The sequence below is a fragment of the Diplotaxodon limnothrissa genome, linkage group LG3, assembly GCF_057381915.1.
Source record: "Diplotaxodon limnothrissa isolate DT_005_m linkage group LG3, D_limnothrissa_male_GT1.1, whole genome shotgun sequence".
NCBI classification, from domain to species: Eukaryota; Metazoa; Chordata; class Actinopteri; order Cichliformes; family Cichlidae; genus Diplotaxodon; species Diplotaxodon limnothrissa.
In genome coordinates, this window is record NC_140598.1 from 66681366 (window position 1) to 66703373 (window position 22008).

The window sequence follows — 22008 nt, forward strand, 5'->3', positions numbered from 1 at the left end:
CAAACCAGTAAATTTAACCAAGCCTAAGTTTCTGTCATTAACTGGTTAATGACCAGCGTCCCTCATGTGCTCAAATCAGTATATGTTTTTTATTGTTATCACATAAATTTAATCAAAATAAACATATTAAACAAAAAAATGTCTGCATTCATTTTGCTTTTTAAAAACATTAACAAAAAGAAAAAAGTATCCTCTGTAAATCGCCACCTTAGTGTGGTAGAGGTGTGTCCAAGTGCTACTAGGGGCTTTTTGTGGGGTCTCTCAAGGCAACTTTGTCAAAAAAAAACAAAACAAAAGAAGACTTTTTCACATGACCCTCTACGTAAATATCAAAGGATCCAGGAACAGGGATACCAGGGTCCCACTCTGGAACCAGGCCTGGGGATGAGCTTGAAAGGAGGTTTAGCCCACTGGGTACAGCAATAATTTTCTTCACTGACATACATTAAACTAAAACTACAACCTTTTACTGTGATTCTGATTCTGAATGATACGTTGGATAACTTTTGTGGAGCATTTGCACAATTTCTCTTTTTTTCATCAAGCTCTACCAGGGCTTATGATGTGCTAATAAAACAACAATACAAGCAGGAATGTTTTCGCAGGAAGACAAACTTTTCCAGCAGCTGCAATCAATTCCCTTTCATCCGGTTCAGAAATTTGGCAACCTGTCTACAATGAGATAATGCTCAGATTTGATGGAATAAACACCACTACATGGTAACTCTGAGTGGATGGATAGGTGGAGTCATGTTTCGAGGAATAAAATATAACCACAGAAACAATAATTCAGCAAAGCCTCTTTTGAAATGCTCTGAGACAGTCAGTATAAAATTTGGAAGCCAAGTGCCCACAAAGACACTACACAAGGAGCTTTTGTCCTTTTCGTCCAACACCAAAAGGACAACAGGACTCAAGTAATTCTACGAACATTAGGATTTAGAACAGGTTTCGTGTGATTCAGTTAAATTGGGAAAGAACAGCTAAGAGACTGTTTATAAATGACTTAAGACTGCTTTTAAAAGACTTCGGACTTGAGTCTTCAGAAATGATGTGGACTTCTATGAGACATTTAAGGTTTAGGAACTCAGAATCGTTGAGACTTAATGTAAATGTCCTTTAATACACATGAGGCTTGATTCAGAATTTTTTCAAATGACATAAGTCTTGAAGTAAGACTTTAGACTGACAGACTTGAGACTGTGAGAGAAAATAAAACAAGAAAACAGCTTTGCTATTAAGCAACATAGAAAGAGACATAGTGGGCAGAAACCTATAGAGAAACAGACGTCCTCACTCAGTAAATGCTGTTTCCCATCAGCTCATCTTTCAATCCCTGTGTATTTATACCTACACTGCCAGTTGGCACACAGGCTTTTCTCCTCTCTGTATCATAACTTTTTTGCTTAAGCAGCTCAACACTTGAGTCTTTATGAGCTCATCCTTCATGGATAACTCTTCCACAAAACATTAAAGGTGACAGCACACTAAATCGTTGTATGTTATTTGTTTAATGGGAAGCAGAGTAACATAGTTCATATATTGCAGATTACTCAAAGTTACTGTAAACTTGCCTCTAATGCAGATCAAAAGGTTTTTGCCTGACTACATGACATACCGTCTCATTGCAAACTGGAATGTGTATTACGAATGCAGGGGGTGGGGCATATGTTGAAAGCCAAATAAAGTTGAATAAACTCAGTAGACATGGAAATAAAAATCAGTAAACTGATTTGTCCATATTTAGAATTCTAACATCAGTGGTGTACTTGGTAAAACTGTAACTTGTTATAAAGTAATACAGAAATGCTTTCCATCTTTTTCCATGGAGTTAAAGAAAAACTGGTGTTTTAATTGATGTGACCAAAAATGTAAAAAAAACAAGAAAGTGTTAACAGCCACATGAAAGTGTCAGAATTAGCCTTGAACTCTGAACTCTGAACTCAGAAGAACAAAAATGGTGTCATTTTAGAATCATCTAATCTCCATGACAACAGAAGGTGAGTTTGTGGGTGTTTTCACTGGACTCGGACCAAAGAAGACGAGATCACGATGCATCTTATTAGACACGTTGTCCTGAGACTCAGCTGATAAGAACAGAACATGTCCGGGCGCTGAACTGCAAAAACAAAAAACTGCAACAAATACAAGAGGTTTTCAACTTTTTAGCTCGGGCTACACAGAAGTGCGTCTGTTTGCACATTAATCCTTTTAATCCTCTGACACACCACACACCATAAGCATGGAATATCTATGTCATAATTAGAAGCAATAACAACATCAAGAAAGCTACCTGCTCTCAATATGTCAGCGTGATGTAGGTTTACGGGTTACACTACAGTAGAAAGACGCTTACAATGTCTTCTGGCTGACAGATATTACTTTACAAAAACAAGACTGTTTCTGTCTCTGAAGGCTTATCTCATGCACAGTGAAGGCACTTGCGTAACTCCAAATGACTTGAGAGGAATTCAGTGTGTTGTGAATGTGCTTCCCTCATGCTAAATGAGGTCTGTTTAGCTTTTCCTCGAACGGAATGGATGGATGTACAACCAACTTACCCTGTTGTGGTCTATAAATAAAATATGGTGCATCTGTTTTCTCATGTACAAGTGAGGTCTAGTGAGAGAGAAAAGTAACAGATTTAAAACTCTGGAGAAGAAACCAAGTCAAAAATAATGCTGGGTATCCTAAAAATATCCTACTAAAAATATTAAAAATGTCCTAAATATATTTAATTTTGACACAACGAAATAAAAGACGGCTAGCAATGGCTAACTGACTCGCTAATCAGATTGTGGTCTTTTTTTGACTCACTTCTGATTTGAAGCTGCATTGTTGATATAGATATGAAATAACATTCTGCTTATCTCCAAAGTTGATTCTGTTCATCTGGACGTAGTGTTTTCAGTGGGAGAAACGTTTCGTCACCCATCCTATGGACTTCTTCAGTCTCAGCTGACTGCAGGTTTCCCCAATCTTATAAACAGTACATTTTGTATGTGTGTGAATGGGTGAATGACTGAATGTAGTGTAAAGCGCTTTGGGGTCCTTAGGGACTAAGTAAAGCGCTATACAAATACATGCCATTTACCATTTTACATTTGCATAATGACTGAAACCAGCCCACTGAATGAACAAAGCGACTGTTTAAATCTTTACAGATTTTACAGTTTTGTAAGGCAACTTTAACCTTAACCTTTGTTGGCTCATCGTTTAGTTGTTCAGCCCAACTCCCCACTGTTTTGGTTCACCGGCTAGCAACAGCCGCCTCCTAATTAAGTACAAAAAGCTAAGCTGCATGCCACAAAGTAAAAGATAAAAGAAAGAGTTAACAACTACCATAAAATCTTAGCTGTATATAGTGCAGCTAAGAAGGCAGATATTTTTCTCAAAGGAAAAACAAACAAAGCTAACATTTATGTGTCAAGAGCACCTGGCTGCAGCCACTATGGAGCTCCACAGTGGCAATAACAGGTGTGGACCTCCACACACAGTATGGTTAGGGTTCCATGTTGGTTTTTTTGGGCTTTTTACAGCTTTATTTGAAACGGTAAATTGAAAAATGACAGGAAAGCTGAGGGAGTGAGAGCAGGGAACACAGACGGCCATAGGTTGGATTCGAACCCAAGATAGCTGCTCTCAGCCATGCAGCATATGGCTGACTCTGTCCTAGCCTTTACGATAGACTTGCGCGATTTCCACTGTATCTATTCAGGTCACATGTTTCTGCCTACTATGGAGCTCCAGATTGGCTGCAACCCTTCTCTTATGTGTTCTGGATATACTCATGAACTCTTCAGCAATCGGTAAACTAACATTGAAAACACTAAGCTTACAAGACCTGTAATCTTTTGATAATTTGTGGTTTGTGTTATTTCAATGAAGCTCAAAATAGTATCAGAAAAGATAGCTTTCAGTCAAGATTGCATCCACTTATTGCATTCACCCACAATATTTTTTACAGTTTGAATTAAGACCAGTTTCAAGAAAATCCGTTTTCAAATGTTCACAAGTAATGTACCCAAGTACTGTTTTGGGATTTTGTGTGTGTGTTTTTCCAAAAAAAATTAAGATGTTCTATCTTTATACATCCTTCATCCTCAGAGGCCCTATATACTGACATGCTGTGTCGTTACAAGAAGGTGACCTTGACTCTTTGTGTGTGATCAGGGTTAAATATACATGTGGCATGTGCTCGCTGCTATAAATGTAAGACCCTGACTGCAGCTTGTGTTTTACAATGAATCACCACTCAATTCAACTTTATTTATATATAGCGCCAAATCACAACAACTGTTGCCTCAAGGCGCTTCATGCACACGTGTGGGGTGGGATCGTTGGGGTGTGGGTAGGACATTGTCAATACCAATCCATTTCACAACCTTAACTATAGCATCTTCAGTCTGCTTACACTGATTTTTTTTGCAGGCTAATTGAATTGTACTTGGGAAAGAAAATCCAAGGTTGATTATTCTAATACGTTAAATGCTTGCTGTACAGACGAGGGAGGTCTATTTTCTACTTGAAGGTGAACACTTCCACACCGTCCGTCCACCCTCCCAATAGCACCCCTAATACACATGTGCTTGAGGTCAGCTCCCCCAGCCATTGGGCCGGTCATTGAACTGATGCACACACACGCACACACTTCCCCTAAATATGTTCTGGTTAGTTGGCTTCCAAGAAGGAGACAATTCAATAGCCAACACCCAACTGAGAACATCACAACCATCTGCTATTATAACATCAATGACTGGACTGCGAGGACCTTAACATGTGGCCAGCACCGTCTATTTACTTCCAGGAAGAAGCACAGACTGGTTGGGTAATTGTACAAAAAAAACAATGCAGTCCATAAATATGTCAAAACACTCTGCGTAAAGGCTGTAATTGCATACAACACAGAGTGGAAACCCCATTGTAACCTGCTTCTTAATGACTTTGGACTCGGTTTATTTATTCAAATAATGATATTGGTAAGCAAGTAGTTTATTTTTGTAGTAATAGCCGGAGCTAGCTATATGATAACCCGACGGGCGCTGCTGAGATAGATTTTCGTCGCCCGACCGGAGATATCGCTAGCTCCGGGACGTCGGGGTAGCGATTTTGCGATCCCTGCTGTTGGTTTATTCTGTAAATCTAATCTTTCACTAAGTTCTATGTTGTATACGACTAATACTATTTAAATTGTGTGTGTTAGACAACACAATGCACACTTGAGGGCATTCTCATTCCCAGTGCATAACATACCAACAATTTGTCACATCCCGAGGTGTCTTATAGTTCCTATGACACGCTCCAGATTGTGGATGGAATCCAACAGAATGACACTTGTGGTGGTAACACACGCTCCAGCCGTGTATTTCAGCCCTAACCCTAACCTTAACCATAACCGTAACCGTATCTCATAGTGTTTTCCAAAGCGATTGATGATCAGAATGTAAAATAAATGTAGATCTCTAGGTTCATTCCAAACGGTTCTCATGTCTCTGAATAAATAACGTGCAGACATTTTGTCCGCCGAAAGCGTAACATACCAACGATTTGTCACATAGTGTCGGTATGTTACGTTTTGGGATGAGAACATGTTGGCACACATTGGGACAATTCGCAGTATATGCTGGGAAACTATATACTACACAGGAGGTAAAATAGACCCTAAAAGGAAGAACTGCAATGGGCCTTAGCTCTTGCAGATTTGATACAGAAAAAAGGGAGAAATATATTTAACATTTACTAGAACTATGAAAAAGTTTGAAAAAAATGTTCTGAAGCTACTGAATGGCATAATTTAAAGCAAAAAAAAATTTCCTGTAAAGCACATGTTCAGTTTCCCTCTGTTTCTTAGCTGCGGACTTCCTAACACTTCTCATTTATCTGTTTTAGGGTGTGTCCACATATTTTCACATTTGAGTATTCCCCGCTGTATTCAAATGCTGTTTGGATGATGTGATGGCCATTCAAGCGAGTAAAAACAGAAAGGGGATAAATGTCTGTCTGAGCTGTTCGGCCAGGTCGTATTGTCTGCAGCTGTCTGCTGTTGATGGGGTCTCACTGCTAGATTAAAGATATATGAGACACAGACAAAACAGGATATACAGAAGGCCACAGTTTTCACACTTCCTCAAGCACACACTTAGGTGTTGCTGGAAGCTACAATAAAAACACCAATTAGTGCTCATCACTAATGAAGGGGGTGGGTGGTTGGGATGTTTGTCAAATGTTTATAATAAAATAGAAAAGGACTTTGTCTTTCTTTTCTTTAAAAATATATTTAAGACGATTAAAGTTCTATGTGGGACTTTATCCCACATATGCCACATATGATTTTCAATGATTCATCTTCAACTTGGAGGGTTACGTGAATCCAGTGAAGTGTTTCAGAAAATTAGCTTATCTGGTCCAACCGCATTCAATTTATTTATATAGCAACAAATTACAGTTTCCTCAATGCGGTAAAGACTCCATAATAATACAGAAAAAAGACTACCCCAATCAGCCAGCACTTGACGATAATGGGAAGGAAAAACTTTAGTTTAATTCTTACAAATTTTAACAAGAAGAAACCTCCAGCAGATTTAGGCATTGGGAGGGGCATCTATCACCAGCTTGGGTTGAGGGGAGAGAGACAGATCCAATATGAGACACAGATTTCAATTCAGTTCTTATTTTGTTTCTAATATTTTTCTGTTTTTAGTCTAATGCAGTCCCCAGAAGTTGTTATATTTTTTCTATGTCAGTTGTTAATAATATTTTGATGTTGATATCTCAAAAAGTATATTTTTTATATGCTGTCAGTTGGTTTCTATCAGTGAGTGATGCCACATGGTTCTGGTTATCTTCTCATTCATTACCCTTTGAGGCTTTTGCAGATGTTTCCTTTTATGTAATGAAAGCTCTTGTTTGTGATTGGCATTTGGGCCTCACCTGGTTTCTATATATTGTCACTCCTCTTTGTTTCAAATTACACTGATGATGTCTTATCTTTGAAACCCGTCTAAATATAATGAAATACATTCATTAGAAGGTACTTGTACTGTCTTAATCACTTTAGTAAGTAACTGCTGTCACTTGAAAGCACACTGTCAGTTGTATATGTTGAATATATGTTACTACTATGTATATTATGATAAACATGCAGAAATCTTGATATATTAAATAGAGCTAGCTGAGCTTTGAGGTTTCCTTGCTTCAGATCTGGCCACTGTTAACCTCTTGGCTAACACCCAGGCTAAAGGCAACTGATGATAATACTGTAATAAAATCAGGGGCCATGATTCTCTTCCATGAAGCATGCACTGAGAGAAAAACCTAAAATCTTAATGAGCATTACACTTTGTTGAATTAAGCTGCTACCACTCCTTTGGGTGTCTCCTCTTTTCTTTGATGTTAAATTTCCAACTGCGGATTGACAAGCGCCATTGCCACTAAGCCTGCTATGGTTTATTTTATTGGCATACTCAAACGTTTCAAACTCCTATCATTCCACATCTGGAAGTTTTAATAACTAACCGAACCTGACTCCCCACCTAGGGCTCACAATGCTGGGATAATCAGCACATTTAACAGGCCAGATTCGTTGGAAATCGAATTACTGTGGTCATGCTTTAGATTTATAGATGGGAGGAACCGCCAAGCACTTTTGGGTGGGGTAAAGAGAACCCTTACATAGCTCCTCTGACTGTTGTGTGTTGGTATTAGCATACTCACTGAATACTTGGCATGAATCACCTCAATTTGCTCATTTTTTTCAAACCAATCATAAAAGCTCTTCATGAAGGAACAGCTCAATCAGTAAAGCGTGACAGCTTAATAGATGCTGTCATTATTGACAAATCAGACTTTTTAAATTAATAGCCACAAAGATGACATTTTTATTAACTATTTTGTGCCATACAGGCTATAAATACAGTAGTCTGTAGCATGCACCATAATATGCAGTGTTGGTCTACACAACAATAATGGCCAAAACTATGCTACAACTAAATGCTAAATCTAAGCTACAACATGCAATAAAAAGGAATCATCTGTTAAGTTAAACAAAAACAAGCTGACCACTGAGTGCAGTACACTTATAATCTTGTGATGGCACTGCAAACACTGCCACTTTATCACCTGATAACAGAGTTAAAGATGAAGGTAGTGGTAATGGCGGGGCGTAAATGTACAGACAGGGAGTCTGCTGGTCAGTGTAAGATTAAACTCCAGGAAGCTGCCGACACTTTAGCGACCCCAACCATTGCCTAGCAACCGGAGCGTGTGTTGACAACAACAGCAGTCTGACACAAGAATCGAGCTGGGAGTCTGGCCTGGGAGTGGTGAAAATACACACTCAAAGTCACATGTGAAAAGAAAAAACAAAAACATCCACCACCCACCCACAAGCACACACATACACACAAATGGAACATGCTCACATTTCAAGTTTCTGACACTTGCAGCTACCCTCCCAGATTATATGTACAAAGAAAAAATCCCCTCACTCCCACCCTACCCCTCAATTACACACACACACACACACACACACACACACACACACACACACACACACACACACACACACACACACACACACACACAGCTGGTTAGCTTTGACCAATCCATTAATAATGACTGTATTGCTCAACTGTAGATGTGCTATCACAGTACATAGAAAAACGATAAACCAATGCTTTTTTATTCAGTCCTCTAAATCTCAGCCACACGGTGTCTAACTAGATACTATTGCTGGCATTACCCTGGCCTCCAGTAATGCTGTGAGGATTCTTGGAGTGACTATTGACCAGGATATGTGCTGCAATATGCACATTAACACACACAATATTGCAAAAACATTTTTGTAACATCCCATCTCATTGTGCAGTTCATGCATCTGCATTATGTCTTGGCTGTGGCTCTGATTTGGTGTTACATACCTTTGCAGATGAAACACTTAATGTGAAAGTGTTTATTCTGAACTCGGAGTGCCTCCCCTTTGCAGGGCTTTCCACAGTTCTGGCAGGCGACAGGTCCTCCACTGCTACCCTGCTTCTGTTTCTGCTTCTGTTGCTCCAGAGGGCTGTGGACAGCCTGCTGCTGAAACACTGGAGGGGGCACACACAGGGACACAGAAAACGATATTAGATTATACTGTAGAAGATATGTGTTTGGAGTAATACTCCTAATATATGGTAGAAAACTGCTTATAAGGTTGATAAAATCCAAAGTGATTTGTTTAATTTCTATGAGCCCTTTATTCATATCTTATACTTGTATCTCATGACTAATAAACACCTAAAAATCTTATGTGCAATGTCAGATTTCATTGCTAAAATAGAAAACAGTGCTTTGATCCAAAAATATCCAACTCAACACTCTGACTGTGACACAAAGATATAAATATAACATTCTCATTTGTTTTTCTTTGTTCTGAGTCTCAACGCTGAAACAGGTTTTAAATTCATAATTTCCTGGCAGGTAGGATTGTCTTCTTACTCTACTCTCTATTGAGCCATTTGCTATCTTGAGCAATATGAGGGCATACAATTCAGTGTTTCAAATCATCAAACAAATCATATTAGAGTACTACAACCTGAGTCAATACTAACAGGGACTTCATGTATTAAGGGGGAATAAAATCCAAACCTACCTGGCCCTATCTGAAAAAGTCATTTTGTGATCTTATTGGTCAGCAGTGGTTTTAACCTTGGAATGCTTCCATAAATGCAATTTTTGCTTGGTCTCTTTGTTGTTGCTGAATCATGAACACTGACACCAAATGAGGCAAGTGAAGACTGCAGTTCTTTAGATGTTTTGGGTTCTTTTGTGACCTTGTCAATGGGTTGCCAATGCAACATAATAATGGCAGGCCAACCACTCTCGGGAAGGTTCACAACTGACCACAGGTTGTTCCAAGTTTCCTCAACTTGAGGATAATAGCTCCAAAACCTTAGAAGTGGCTTTGTAACCCGTTCCAGACTAATATCAATAACTCTGTTTCTCAGCAGTTTCTTTAGACTATGTCATGATGTGTTGCTTTTAGCCTACTTTTAGCCTACTTTTAGCCTACTTCAACTTGATCTAATAGATCTGCCAGTAATCAGGCCTGAAAAACTACTATTAGTATGTCGGATGGGACAAATATTCCTTCATGGCATGTTTTGCTAACAGGCACACAGTAGAAATCATAGAAAGTCTAAATAAACCCTATAGTAAATGGACTTTACAACTTCTTTCTTCTCTTTGTTTGTTCCACACAGGAAGGAGGGAGTGAATCAAGAGATTTGACACCAGCAAAGAAAAACATCAAACCAGCCACAGTAACAAAAACCAAAACACAGACACACACACATTGTAAGACCCTGACATGTCCATCCCAACAGTTCTATCAATACACCTCACCCCTTTGCCCTTTCATCGTAAGCCTAGCAGAACAGGCTCGCATGCTGATCTGCCTTTCAGTACTGACTGGGAGATCAGCTAAACAAAAGGCCCTTTGTGTTCTCAGGAAACATTTGTGTCGTCAGACCGGTTTCATCAGGCCTCCATGGTTACCAATAATTGGGCTCCGAAAGGGGAGTTCATCAAATGAATTGATTCAGAGAAAGAGAAACAGAAGAAAGCTCACGGATAATAACAGTGAGCCACGCAGAGCTACTTTTTGGAAGCTAACCAAGAACTTGTTGCTGGTAAACATTATCGTTCATCCCACTTTACTCACTTCATTGGATGTTAATTAGTTGTTCTATTGGGATAATGTTGTATTAATGCTACAGTGCTTTTTAGTTCAACTTAACTGTGTAATCTAGTAAAATGAAGCCAGAAAAAAACATTTCCATAGAAAGTCAAAAGAAAACTTTTCAGTCGAATCCAAATAATTCATTTTCTGTCATTCTTTATTGATCTAATAAAAAACTCTAAATAATTAACTTTGAGAATGACATGAGAAGATTAATCTGCTTGCTGATAAATATGAGGCTCGTATCAAACACACAAAGTAAGTATGGCACTGTCTTATAAAAGACAACCATTTATGTGATAAGAAGCTTGTCTATATGACTAAATCTTTATGAACACATTTGTACATCTGTCAAGTACTGCTAACAAATTAGCAGACTGCAAGCTAGAGTTAGGCATTGTTCAGTAAAAGTCACAGACATTAAAATATAAAATCTCTTAAATCTTACTGAGACATCAAGAAACAAATCAAGCAACTTTCATCTAAGTTGAGTGGGGATCGAAAACTACTTGGCTAGAATTAAGAAAAGATCATTGGTTTATTAGGATTAAAATACAACCTTTGGCTTCAAAAGCCCTTTGGTTTAGGTCAAGCACACCTTCTGCAGCATTAGTTGGTACAGAAGTGTACCCAAGCGCCATTACTATAGGGATGATTATCACTTTTAACAACCAATTAATGGCCAGATATCATCTATAGCAGTGTGTGTGTGGACTTACAGTAGTGCTAAATGTGAGCAATAGGACATCCTAGACACTAACCATTTCTTCTTAGTTTAAAGAAAGGACATTCTTTAACTGGATCGCTAACTTGAAAATGTGCTGACACCCAAAATGAATAATGGGAATACTAGAGATTTTTAAAATGTTGTCATGTGCAGGAAGTGGGACTTTATTGAAGCTACCATGCAGAGCATATATGGGCATGGCAACCAATAAAGACAAGAATTTAGGAGGGGAAACTCTTGAGTCTTTGTTTGAAAAAATACATAAAAAGGTCCAGGACCATGCTAATTGGAACCATCTGGAAAAGACAACAGCCCAAAAGTGAGAAAGTGTCGGGAGGAGGGAGGGCAATAGGGATTTGCCATAACAGGGAAGCCTGGAGGGGTTCTGCCTTCTGATCTGACCTGGCATGTGCTGCTGAACCCTTGCACCTGTTGGGAGGGATCCAGTGTCCAGTGTCACTACTTCCTATTCAAATAGCAAACAGAAGAGGAAGGCAGGGGTGAGGAAGAGACAGGAGCTGATCATTTTTACCAGATGTAAAATCTGGCAAGTTGAACCAGGCATTCAGGCTGTCAGAAGACATTTGTAGCGGTATGTGATAAGGGTTCAATATTCTGTCTGTGCAGGGATTGAGCAATTTACTGTTTATATTTGATGCAGTTAGCTGACAAAAATAAATAAAGACTGGTCTGCTCCATCCATGTTAAATAACTGCTAAGATCCTTGATCGGTTGCTATTTTCATCTTCGTGTTTAAAAATGCCAAATAATCAATCTAACAATTAATCATCAGTTGTTTTGCAGTAATTCTATTTAGCCCAGTTTGATAGCATGACTGCCAGGAGATACTACCATTTTTTGTAAAAATGAAAATGAAACTATTTCTCAGAATGGACCACATAATCCCTCATTTAACATCACCCAATGATTAAATGAAAAATAAATCTTAAAAAGAAATTCACAAAGTGCACTCGTATATATTTCTGACCAAGTCATTTCTGTCCCTGCAAGTAACAACCACTGCAGAGGTTAAAGGTTGAGAGTGGAAGTACGGGGATTTTGAAATAATTCATTTGTGAAAATGTAATAAATTTCTATTCTGTGAAGGAAGACAGAAAGTTACTATGCTGTGAGTGGAGAGTCTTCCCCAGGAGTCCGCTACTCCTGCCAGTATCTGATCTTCTCCAGGGGGCCAGTTGTCCCCATCATCAATCAGTTTCACTGGTGCCTGCGTTGGCTGACAGGCGCTACTGCGCTACTGATGCTGTTATCCCAAAGGTCGCGGTCGGGTAGGAAACACTATCTGTGCAATGCAACACACACACTATATATATATATATATATATATATATACACATACATACATACATACATATATATATATATGTATATATGTGTATATATATATATATATATATATATATATATATATATATATATATATATATATATATATATATATATATATATATATATATATATTAGGGGTGCAACGATACAGAAAATTCACGGTTCGGTTCGGTTCGATACTTTGGTGTCACGGTTCGATATTTTTTCGATACAAAAAAATGTTCATGCATTTTTAATTTGTCATTTATTAAAATTATAAATATATATTTTAACTCAAAAGTACAGTTTTTGAATTTAACCCTAACCCTTGTGCGTGTTTTTTATTTTGACAGCGAATGCGCACCTGCGGACCACTTATGTGCAGCCCTGGTTATTTAGCTCATCATATTGCAGCCACAGAAATTCTTTTGTCCATGAAACCATAAAGCTGCACTTTCTTTTTGCCTCATAGTCTGATTTGTCATAACTTCTCCGTTTTGTGGTAAGCTTTTCTTTGGCTGTCACTTCTTCACCCTGACCTGTCTTATTTGGCTCAGCAGAACTGAAATGCTTTTACACACTCACTCACATAAGCTCAGCGATTCTCTGCGCGATCAACCTCTCACATGTTTAAGCTTGCTGCGGGAGATTTCACTTGTCATGTTTGCATAGTAAGCTAACGATTAATAAGACGATGTCAGAGGAATTGGTGCACAAATTATCATCACTCACAGATCAGTGCTGTCGCTCTCTATACACAGTTCGCACGATTGCAAAGTGAAAGCAAAAAAACAAGCGCAAATTCAAACGCGACTTCAATATGTCACATATTGACAGTGGCTCACTGATGCCAATGACATAATTACCCAGCTACATTTCCGAAAGAATGCAAAAGCATTGACATATATTTTTCCTACAATAGCCCGACGGGCAGGGAAGAGATAGATTTTGGTAGCCCGACTGAAAAAATCGCTAGCTCCGGGACGTCGGGCTAGCGATATTGCAAGCCCTGTATCTGATTGAGGAATCACTCATCTTTGGAAAAGAGAGTTTATTACAGAGAAATGTCTCTTTCCAAAATAAAAGCTATACTATCCGCTTCTTCTGGGCTATATTCTCAGCAGCATAAGGAGAATCATGTGCTAACAGCTGTCTAAATGACTCGGCTAAAGTTAGTAGCATGCTTGCTTTTTTTTGTCTGCTTCCACTTGTCTTTGCACTATGATGATGTCGGCGTAAATGTGCAGTCATATTCGTTGTGTTCCCACTAGTGCTTTCAGGTTAATCTCGTTGAAATTACCTTAACGCCACAACACGGCAAATCTCCGTTAATGAGCTACCGCCGATCACTCCATGCATGGGGCTAGACGGCCAACACGTTAACGAGCTAACTGCGCTAACATACTAGTTCACACCAATGTAATTGAGCATTGCATGGCACATTCAACATACTGTTTTACTTTAGTCCATGACTCGCTTACCTTCAGGGTCATACGTCACATGAAAACCAAAATAATTCCAAACGCCAGATCTGAATGATGTTCAATTTGCCTGTTGCAAGGAGAGCTTAACTTCTGTCTCGCTAGCTTGCCCTGCGCTCTTCCTTCTGACTATGCTGTCTGTGTTGAGCGCTCAGTGGATCTGCGCTCGACAGTGCAGCCTAGGCGGAGTAGTCGAACACAGATTCACTGAGCGCTCAACACAGACAGCATCGTCAGAAGGAAAATTGATAAAATAAATTACAAATGTTGTATTGTTCGATACATATGCGTACCGAACCGAAAGCACTGTATCGAACGGTTCAATATCGATACGAATATCGTTGCACCCCTAATATATATATATATATATATATATATATATATATATATATATATATATATATATACATACACTATATATATAAATAGATATAGATATATTTAATATGTGTGTATAATACGCAGAGGCCATTGCTGCCACATAATGCCTTTTCAAGAAGCCATGGTCCAGCTCCTAAAAATAGTGCTCCCTCACACTCACAGGGATCCCATGATGCTCTGCAGCATTCCTTGTGTGAACCATCTGCAGAGGCAGCAGGGGTGGGCAGGAGATCATTATGTTCACAGAACCACAGCAGTAGTACTTTGAGGTTGCTGAGCTGCTGACCTTGGGGACTTTTCATTTTCTTCTTCACACATTTGAAAATCTTTGTAAAATCTTTGTAAAAAGCATGAAAGGATCAATGAAAATTCTTTCAACTATTACTGTCACGGTCCTGGGTCATTTTGACCCAGCATTTTCAGTTCTTATATTCCTTTGTATTATGGTTTGTATTCTGATCCTTTTGTCATGCTTTGTTTATTAGTATTATTCTATGTGTCAGTTATTCTTTGTGAGGGATTAGTTCTTAGGTTGTGTCTCTCGTTTAGTATAAGTTCAGTTCAGTGTCAAGTCTGTGTCTGTTTCTTGTTTCCCGTTTTATTGTGAAAGGTTGTGCCTCATCTCAGCGGGTCTAGCTTTGCTCCCCATGTCTCGTTAGCCCAAACCCTCCCAGCTGTGTCTCCCTCCTGTTTTCCATTCCCTGATTACTCCCTGTGTATATAAGCCCTGTGTTTTCCTGTGTTCCCTGTCGCATCGTACCCTCAACTAGCTGTGTTTCGTCTCCTGCTCCTGCGTTTCGGCTCCTGCTCCAATTTAGTATTTCTTTTCCAGTGTTTCAGTCCTCGGTTCCTCTGTTCAGACTTTTGTTTGTCTTTTGGTGAGTTTAGTTAGTACGAGGTTTTTTCCAGCAATAAAGCTGTGCTTTAAGTTTCACTTCCGTGTCTGAGTTCTGCATTTTGGGTCCACCACTCCTGCTTGCCTGCCTGCCACACAGCCATGACAATTACTTTAAATTGTTAGAACATGCTAAAATGTACTTAGGATGCTGCAACGCATCTTCTAGAAAATCTACGTAGCTACCCAGGTGTTCACAGATTGACAGTGTTTTTTTAGGTGGAATATCACGGTGTCAATAAACTACGTTTCTTTAATGAATGTGGAACATTTCTGAAGTAATACAAAATCAACTTTGCATGACAACAGAGGTTTAAGAACACTAGTGATTGTTACCAGATTATTTCTTTTAGTATTTGAATAAAACATTGACTATGTCAGAATAGTCTCTGCACCAGAGGTCTAAGGGGCAGGGATAGCTCAGTAGGTAGAGTGGTTGCCCCATGATCGGAAGGTCGGGGGTTCGATTCCCCTTAACAGCTACCCTGAGGTACCCCTGAGCAAGGTACCGTCCCTACACACTGCTCCCCGGGCGCCCAATGGCTGCCCACTGCTTCACTGAGTGAATGGGTTAAATGCAGAGAGCAATTTCCCCACGGGGCCCAATAAAGTACAATAATGTACACACTTTCTAAGTGTCAAATTTCTGACCAAAGTGGTAAGTGCTCAGAAAATCCAGAATAGCCCGGAATGTTTAGGAAACCTATTAAACTAAATTCTGGAATTCAAATACTTTTATTGGGTGTATTCACATCCTCTTAAAGTTACATGCCTAAATAATATGATCAACAACATGTGAGATTTTCTACGGGCTGCTGACACCTTGCTTTACTTTGAAATTGCCATTACTTCATTGCTAAAGAGTTTCCTGTCCTTCACCCTAACAGAACACTCCCTCCATTATCTCACCCTTGTTAGAAGCCAAGAAAAAGACGCAAGGCAAGCGTCATTGGCAAAGTTCACTGAATACAACCCCAGTGGTAAAAAGAGGAACATGCAGTTTTTTTGAATTTAGTCAGACATTATGATTTAGGATTTTCCCTGCTTTAAGCCGTCACATCCACCTTTGCAATGGTGCCTGCAACCTGACCCATGCGGCAGTGGATCTCTGACCATGAGGTCAAACACTACAAAAAGCAGACCTTCAACCTCTCTGGCAGATGACACCAGAATACTTTTGCTGGCTTAGTTAAGGCAAACAGAAAAGTACAAGTGCTGACTACCAGTTTTCATAATGCTATGTATTATTCAAGTAACCAGAATAACCACCAGGACATTATTTAAGCAGTCATAAACCACCATAATGGCACAAAGCAGAGCAAGAATAGGCAACTACTATGCCTTCGTCTGAATGTGGCCTTTGTGTGAGAGCATATGATTCTTTGCCCTTCCTGTGACAGCTGGCTTATTCCACGTGGATGACACAACCCACCGATATGATCCCATGTGTTACTGCAGGAGGCTGCACTGTAATATGTCCATGAATTTGCCTCATTATAAAACAGTGCAAGGTAACGAGCACACTGTGTGTAAACTATATGTAAGCTTTATAGCGTACCTCCAGCTTGTCCAAAGGTTCCATCTCCCATTTCATGACTTTGACCTTAAACAGCTGAGGTCAGTTTTCTTGCCCTCACATGTCTTCAGTATGAACCTGAAGGCTATTGAAGTTGAATAAAAAAGTTCTTAAAGAGGAATATCTCACAGAGTCAGTGAATAATCTACTGCCTCTTTTTTGATGGTATTTTATTATATTTTTAGAAAATTTTAGAAAATATGTCATTATTGATAACAGAAGGGATCCTTGATTGGCAGACAACCTGCTGGTCTTCTAATCCAGAGACACTGTCTTCGATTCCCATTCAATTCTGTAGAGGCAATCAAGACAGTGCGTCAACATCCAGACCCTTGAGGAACTCGAGAATCTCATCCATCCTAATGGTCCAGCCACTGGAGAGCTTTTTGATCACTTCAGCAGTCACTAAACTGCTCAGCACATCACCATATAGGTGTACACAGTATACTCATATGTTAACTCTGGAAGGAAACTCTGGACAGGATGAAAGACTTAGGATAAAGGAAGGATAAATTATGGTCACAGCTTGAAGATGTGTTTGAGAGGGGAGCAGTAGTTGGGCTCAAACCTGTTATCACAATCCACAGGACAACTCTACATTGAACTGCACGAATGTAAACATAGTCACTGAGTGTGCACACTGATCTCAATCACACATGATTCGCCTGTTACTATACAATTTCATTGTAACGGAATTTAAAAGCACTAATTGCCATAGTTGACCATGTGTTGAGTGAAACAACAATTTAAAACCAATACTTAATATTTCTTTGATAACACTGACCAGACGGGGTCTATTGAGAATGAAAGAACATAAAGTACACCGACTCTATCGTTTTATTAACACCCCCTTGCAGAAGGTGCCAAACAGGACAGGATTTTTTTTTTAAAGAACATTGAGTAAAATCAAAAACCTTCTAGAACCAATCAAGAAACAGTCTGACAACTCAGCAGCCATTATGGATCGAATCTGAAAAGCTACTTTTAGACCACCATTCAAAGGAGAGAGCTATAACTTTAATTTCAAGGGTCACTGAGACACACAAACTGTATGTTTAAAGTGAAGTGAGACTGATCACTGTTTTAGTCTGTGCTTTTATGGCACACTTACTTAAACATAGAAGACTAATTTTTAGCTAAAGAATCAGATCTTTTCTCGGGGACTTGGTGGAGACCAAATCCAAACTAAAAGTAGATTTAAGCAATTTTTTTTTCAAGTAGAAAAAAAACATACAGAGTGAATGCTAATACTGTTTCCTAAGTACTAGGAAACAGTAATAGTGCTACAAGTAATACTACTGATCAGTATTTAGTTGGCATCAACAGACCGAATAAAAGAAAAAACACTGACTTTTAATAAGAAATGCAGATTTATATTTTTACCAATGACTTAAACTTTGCACTTATGTTTATCTAAGGCCCATGTGATAGAGCTCCATTGTTGGAGTGAGTCACATCCCACATACACCATACTAGCTGACTACATTTATATTTATACACAGCTGAAAACAGTCTTCAATAAATGTGCTATTTTCCACTTGTTATATAAAAGTAGTAAGCCTTTTTAAAAAATGCACATTTTGACACATTTAACAGATTTATATTTTCAACAGGAACCAGTGAGGTTTAGAGTGATTTGCACATACTGGTTACTAACATGTGAGGCGCTAGGGTCAGGGCAGATTGTGACAGAACAGAAAAGAATAACACCAGCTTTATTTGACCTTTGTAATTTCTGGTTTTATTTCTTATTATGAAATGTCATAGTAGTGCTAGTAAAGCGACCAGCACACAGATGGTTTGTTTACTGGCAAGTCTGGAATAGTGACAGGCGTCGTTGTGACTGCTGAGAGCAAGCCAACCATTACATCACACATCCAGGATACACTGTCCTTGGTGGGGACTGAGACACAGCCTAGAGTGGAGTGTATGTCTGTTCCTACTGACTCAGTGTTTACCTCTCATATCTGTAGTGCATTCTTGTGTACATGTCTTCTACATATATGCATCAATGTAGAAATGGAAGTGTATGTGTGTGTGTGTGTGTGTGTGTGTGTGTGTGTGTGTGTGTGTGTGTGTGTACCCTCACCATCAAACTTAACAAGCTTTGTCACATTGTGATGGCAATGCAGCTCTATACAAAAAAGTAGTGCCTCTGTGTTAACAAAGCAACACGCTTTAGCTGAATTTGGAAAAGAAGGCAGTGGAGAGCAGGAGACATTTACAGGGTGTTTATGAGGAATGGCAGTAAGGCTTCTCTTTACAGCCAATTGGGTGGAGGTCAGTAATGAAAACTATATTTACTCCAGTACTTAAGCTTTGTTGTACTGAGATACTGTAGTAGTATTTTATGTTTTTGCATCATATTTTAACTTCATGACATTTATGTGATAGGTATAGCTACAAGTCAGTCAAAATTAATCAAAAACACGAACAAACAAAATATTCTAGTCATGTCATATTACCTTACATAATAACATACAGTATCAGGTTTAAATTGGCTTAAACTCAACAAGCCAGTTACAGGGAGCCAAAATCTTGATGCTGTTTCAGAGCTGGCCATGCTTATAACGAGTTCTGTTTTTGTTTTTTTGTAAATAAAACTTCTCAAAATGTGACATGTTTCCGATGCTTGTTATTAAAAGATAAATATGCAGCACTTATTACTTGAATTTAACCAATTTTATATAAAATCCTGGAGCTCCCATCTCAATATCCATAATGATATCTTCAAGTTTGTCTGATATATTAGGTTGTAGTAAAATCAGCTGAATTGCTCTGTTTTACCTGCGTCTGAAATAGCCACTTGGCTCACTATTCTCATTCTTTTGATTTAGATCCATTTAACCAGTGACTGTGTAATGTTTATGTTTTTTGATAACAGCAGATAAAACTGTAAATGTGATATAGCTAAGGTCATGGTACACTTCCTCACCATGGGCAGGTGAGGAAGTGTACATGTCTTTTTACCCTGTAGGTACTAGCTTTTCTTAAGAGATACTAGCGGCATCTTTTTTGGTGAAAAAACCTTTAACGCTGCAAAAATGGGCATTGACTCAGCTTTGAGCTAACTGAGGTGCACACGAATGAGAGTGAAGCTGTCACTTGCATGTATGTATGCATGCTATACATTTAAAATGACCAAGAAAAGGCACACAATGTAAGCTCACTTTCTTTCATTGAACTCAACAATGAATAAGAAGCTTCTTTAGCTCCTTTTTCTTTACTGCTAAATTTTAAACTTTATATATTCAAATCTACTATTAATATAAACATGTGTAATTTATCATACTACTTGCAGATAAGCTTGTTTTGAACTCTCACTGCAAACTATAAGTCATCATAGAGACATGGGAATATTAGTAGATGATTTACACAATAAAACATAAAACAACACAAAAGATGACAACTCTATAATTTGGTATAATACCAAAAACACTGTAAATACGTATTGGAATTATTATAGGGATTTCTTCTTAGCAACCTGCCCTCAGACCTTTGTAAGCAGCCCAAATGGCTAATGTCCCAGAGCTTGAGATGCGGGAAATGGACCAAAACAACAGTGTTGTTGCCAGGGATGTTGCAGGCAGGCTGCATATCAACCTGCAGTATAAGCATTCAGCTTGCTGCCACAGGCTTGTTGTCGTTCACATTCACATTCAAAGAGAAAGTGCCCTAAGCTCCAGACCAGGATTGCATAACACGAGGGCGGCTTGGTTGTATTCAAAGTTCATTTTAATAGAAGCACATATATTCCTACACAAACACCCTGTATCGAGAACTAACTTAAAAATTATGTTCTAATGTCTGAGTTGCTGTTATTAAAGTAAAAAAACCCCGATAGTATTTAGTATGTGAGTGATGAGTCCGCATTCCAGTGGTTGTAAAAGGTAAGTGATTATTAAATACAATCAATTCTGGTACCGGCAGGTGAACGCATCACAAACGGCTCATTTAAGGATATTAAAGGTCATTATTACCTTTCTCCTCTGGCATTGTCCTCCAGCTGTCAGCCCAAATGCGATATACTGTTACGTCCTTTGCTGATAATAATTACAGACAAAATCCCAGAAATCTGTTCAGAGTACACTGACAGTGTTGCAACACATCCTCTGAACACGCTGCAGCTCTGGTGAAATTACAGATGGAAGCACAGAGTGAGCGTGCTGCCCGTCACTATCTGTGGAATGAGCAGTAGGTCATATGACTCTCTCCCTCTCTTTCTCACCTCTCTGAGGTATTGCAGCTATCTGTTATAAATAGATGTGGAGGTTTAAGAGAATGACACCTGTGAATGGTAATCTGTCACTGGGTGTGTCCCAGTCTTTCCAGTACACACCAAAATAACTTCTCACAGCTCAGTGATAAGCTAACTGGTTTTCAGTCTGTTCGGTGGTAAAAGATGACGTTTAACAAAACAGTATTTATTATTATATCATTATATTGTTCCCCACATATTTTTAGGTTGGTGATGCAAAGGTTCAGAATATTTTCTATAACTGCTCCTGCAGATTAAACTAACACTTACTTAGTTGTTGTTAGTTATATTTGGAAACTGTCTTTAACTCCCCCAGTTAATCTGACCTGGTATCTAAACAATATCCAAATAAGGTTTTATTGCTGTCGATTCAAACCTGCTTTATAGACAGACACATAGGGACAGATCTAATGTACTGTACAGAGAGATAAATGGATAAATAATGTAAACATAGCATTTAGCTAGCAATATTGCTAATTAAGGACAACTTAGATGAAATGTATTTAGTTGGTGATCTGCAACTTTTACCTGCCTGACTTGCATAAACACTTTTTAATGACTGACGACGTGTAGCGTGACTTAACTCTCTGAATGATGCTTCATGACTCCATAAACAATACTTTACTGCCAAAGCAAAATAG

The 22008-nt window shown here is 38.7% G+C and overlaps 1 protein-coding gene across 13 annotated transcripts in view; it reads right to left on the reverse strand.

Moving 5' to 3' along the window:
* The window catches only part of ablim2 (actin binding LIM protein family, member 2), a 96486-nt gene that overhangs the window by 51407 nt on the left and 23071 nt on the right, over positions 1-22008 (reverse strand). For 9 of the 13 annotated variants that reach the window (XR_014905455.1, XR_014905453.1, XR_014905450.1 and 6 more), the window contains exons 1-2: positions 21090-21329; positions 8919-9086 (exon numbers count right to left, since the gene is read on the reverse strand). Coding sequence is in view for 1 of the 13 variants with exons in the window: in XM_085349752.1 (XP_085205878.1) it covers positions 8919-9086; positions 21090-21105 (184 nt within the window). In the remaining 12 variants the exon portion in view is untranslated. Of the gene's footprint in view, positions 1-8918; positions 9087-21089; positions 21331-22008 lie in introns of those variants that run through there. The other 4 variants (XR_014905448.1, XR_014905446.1, XR_014905456.1 and 1 more) reach the window with 3 other exon arrangements.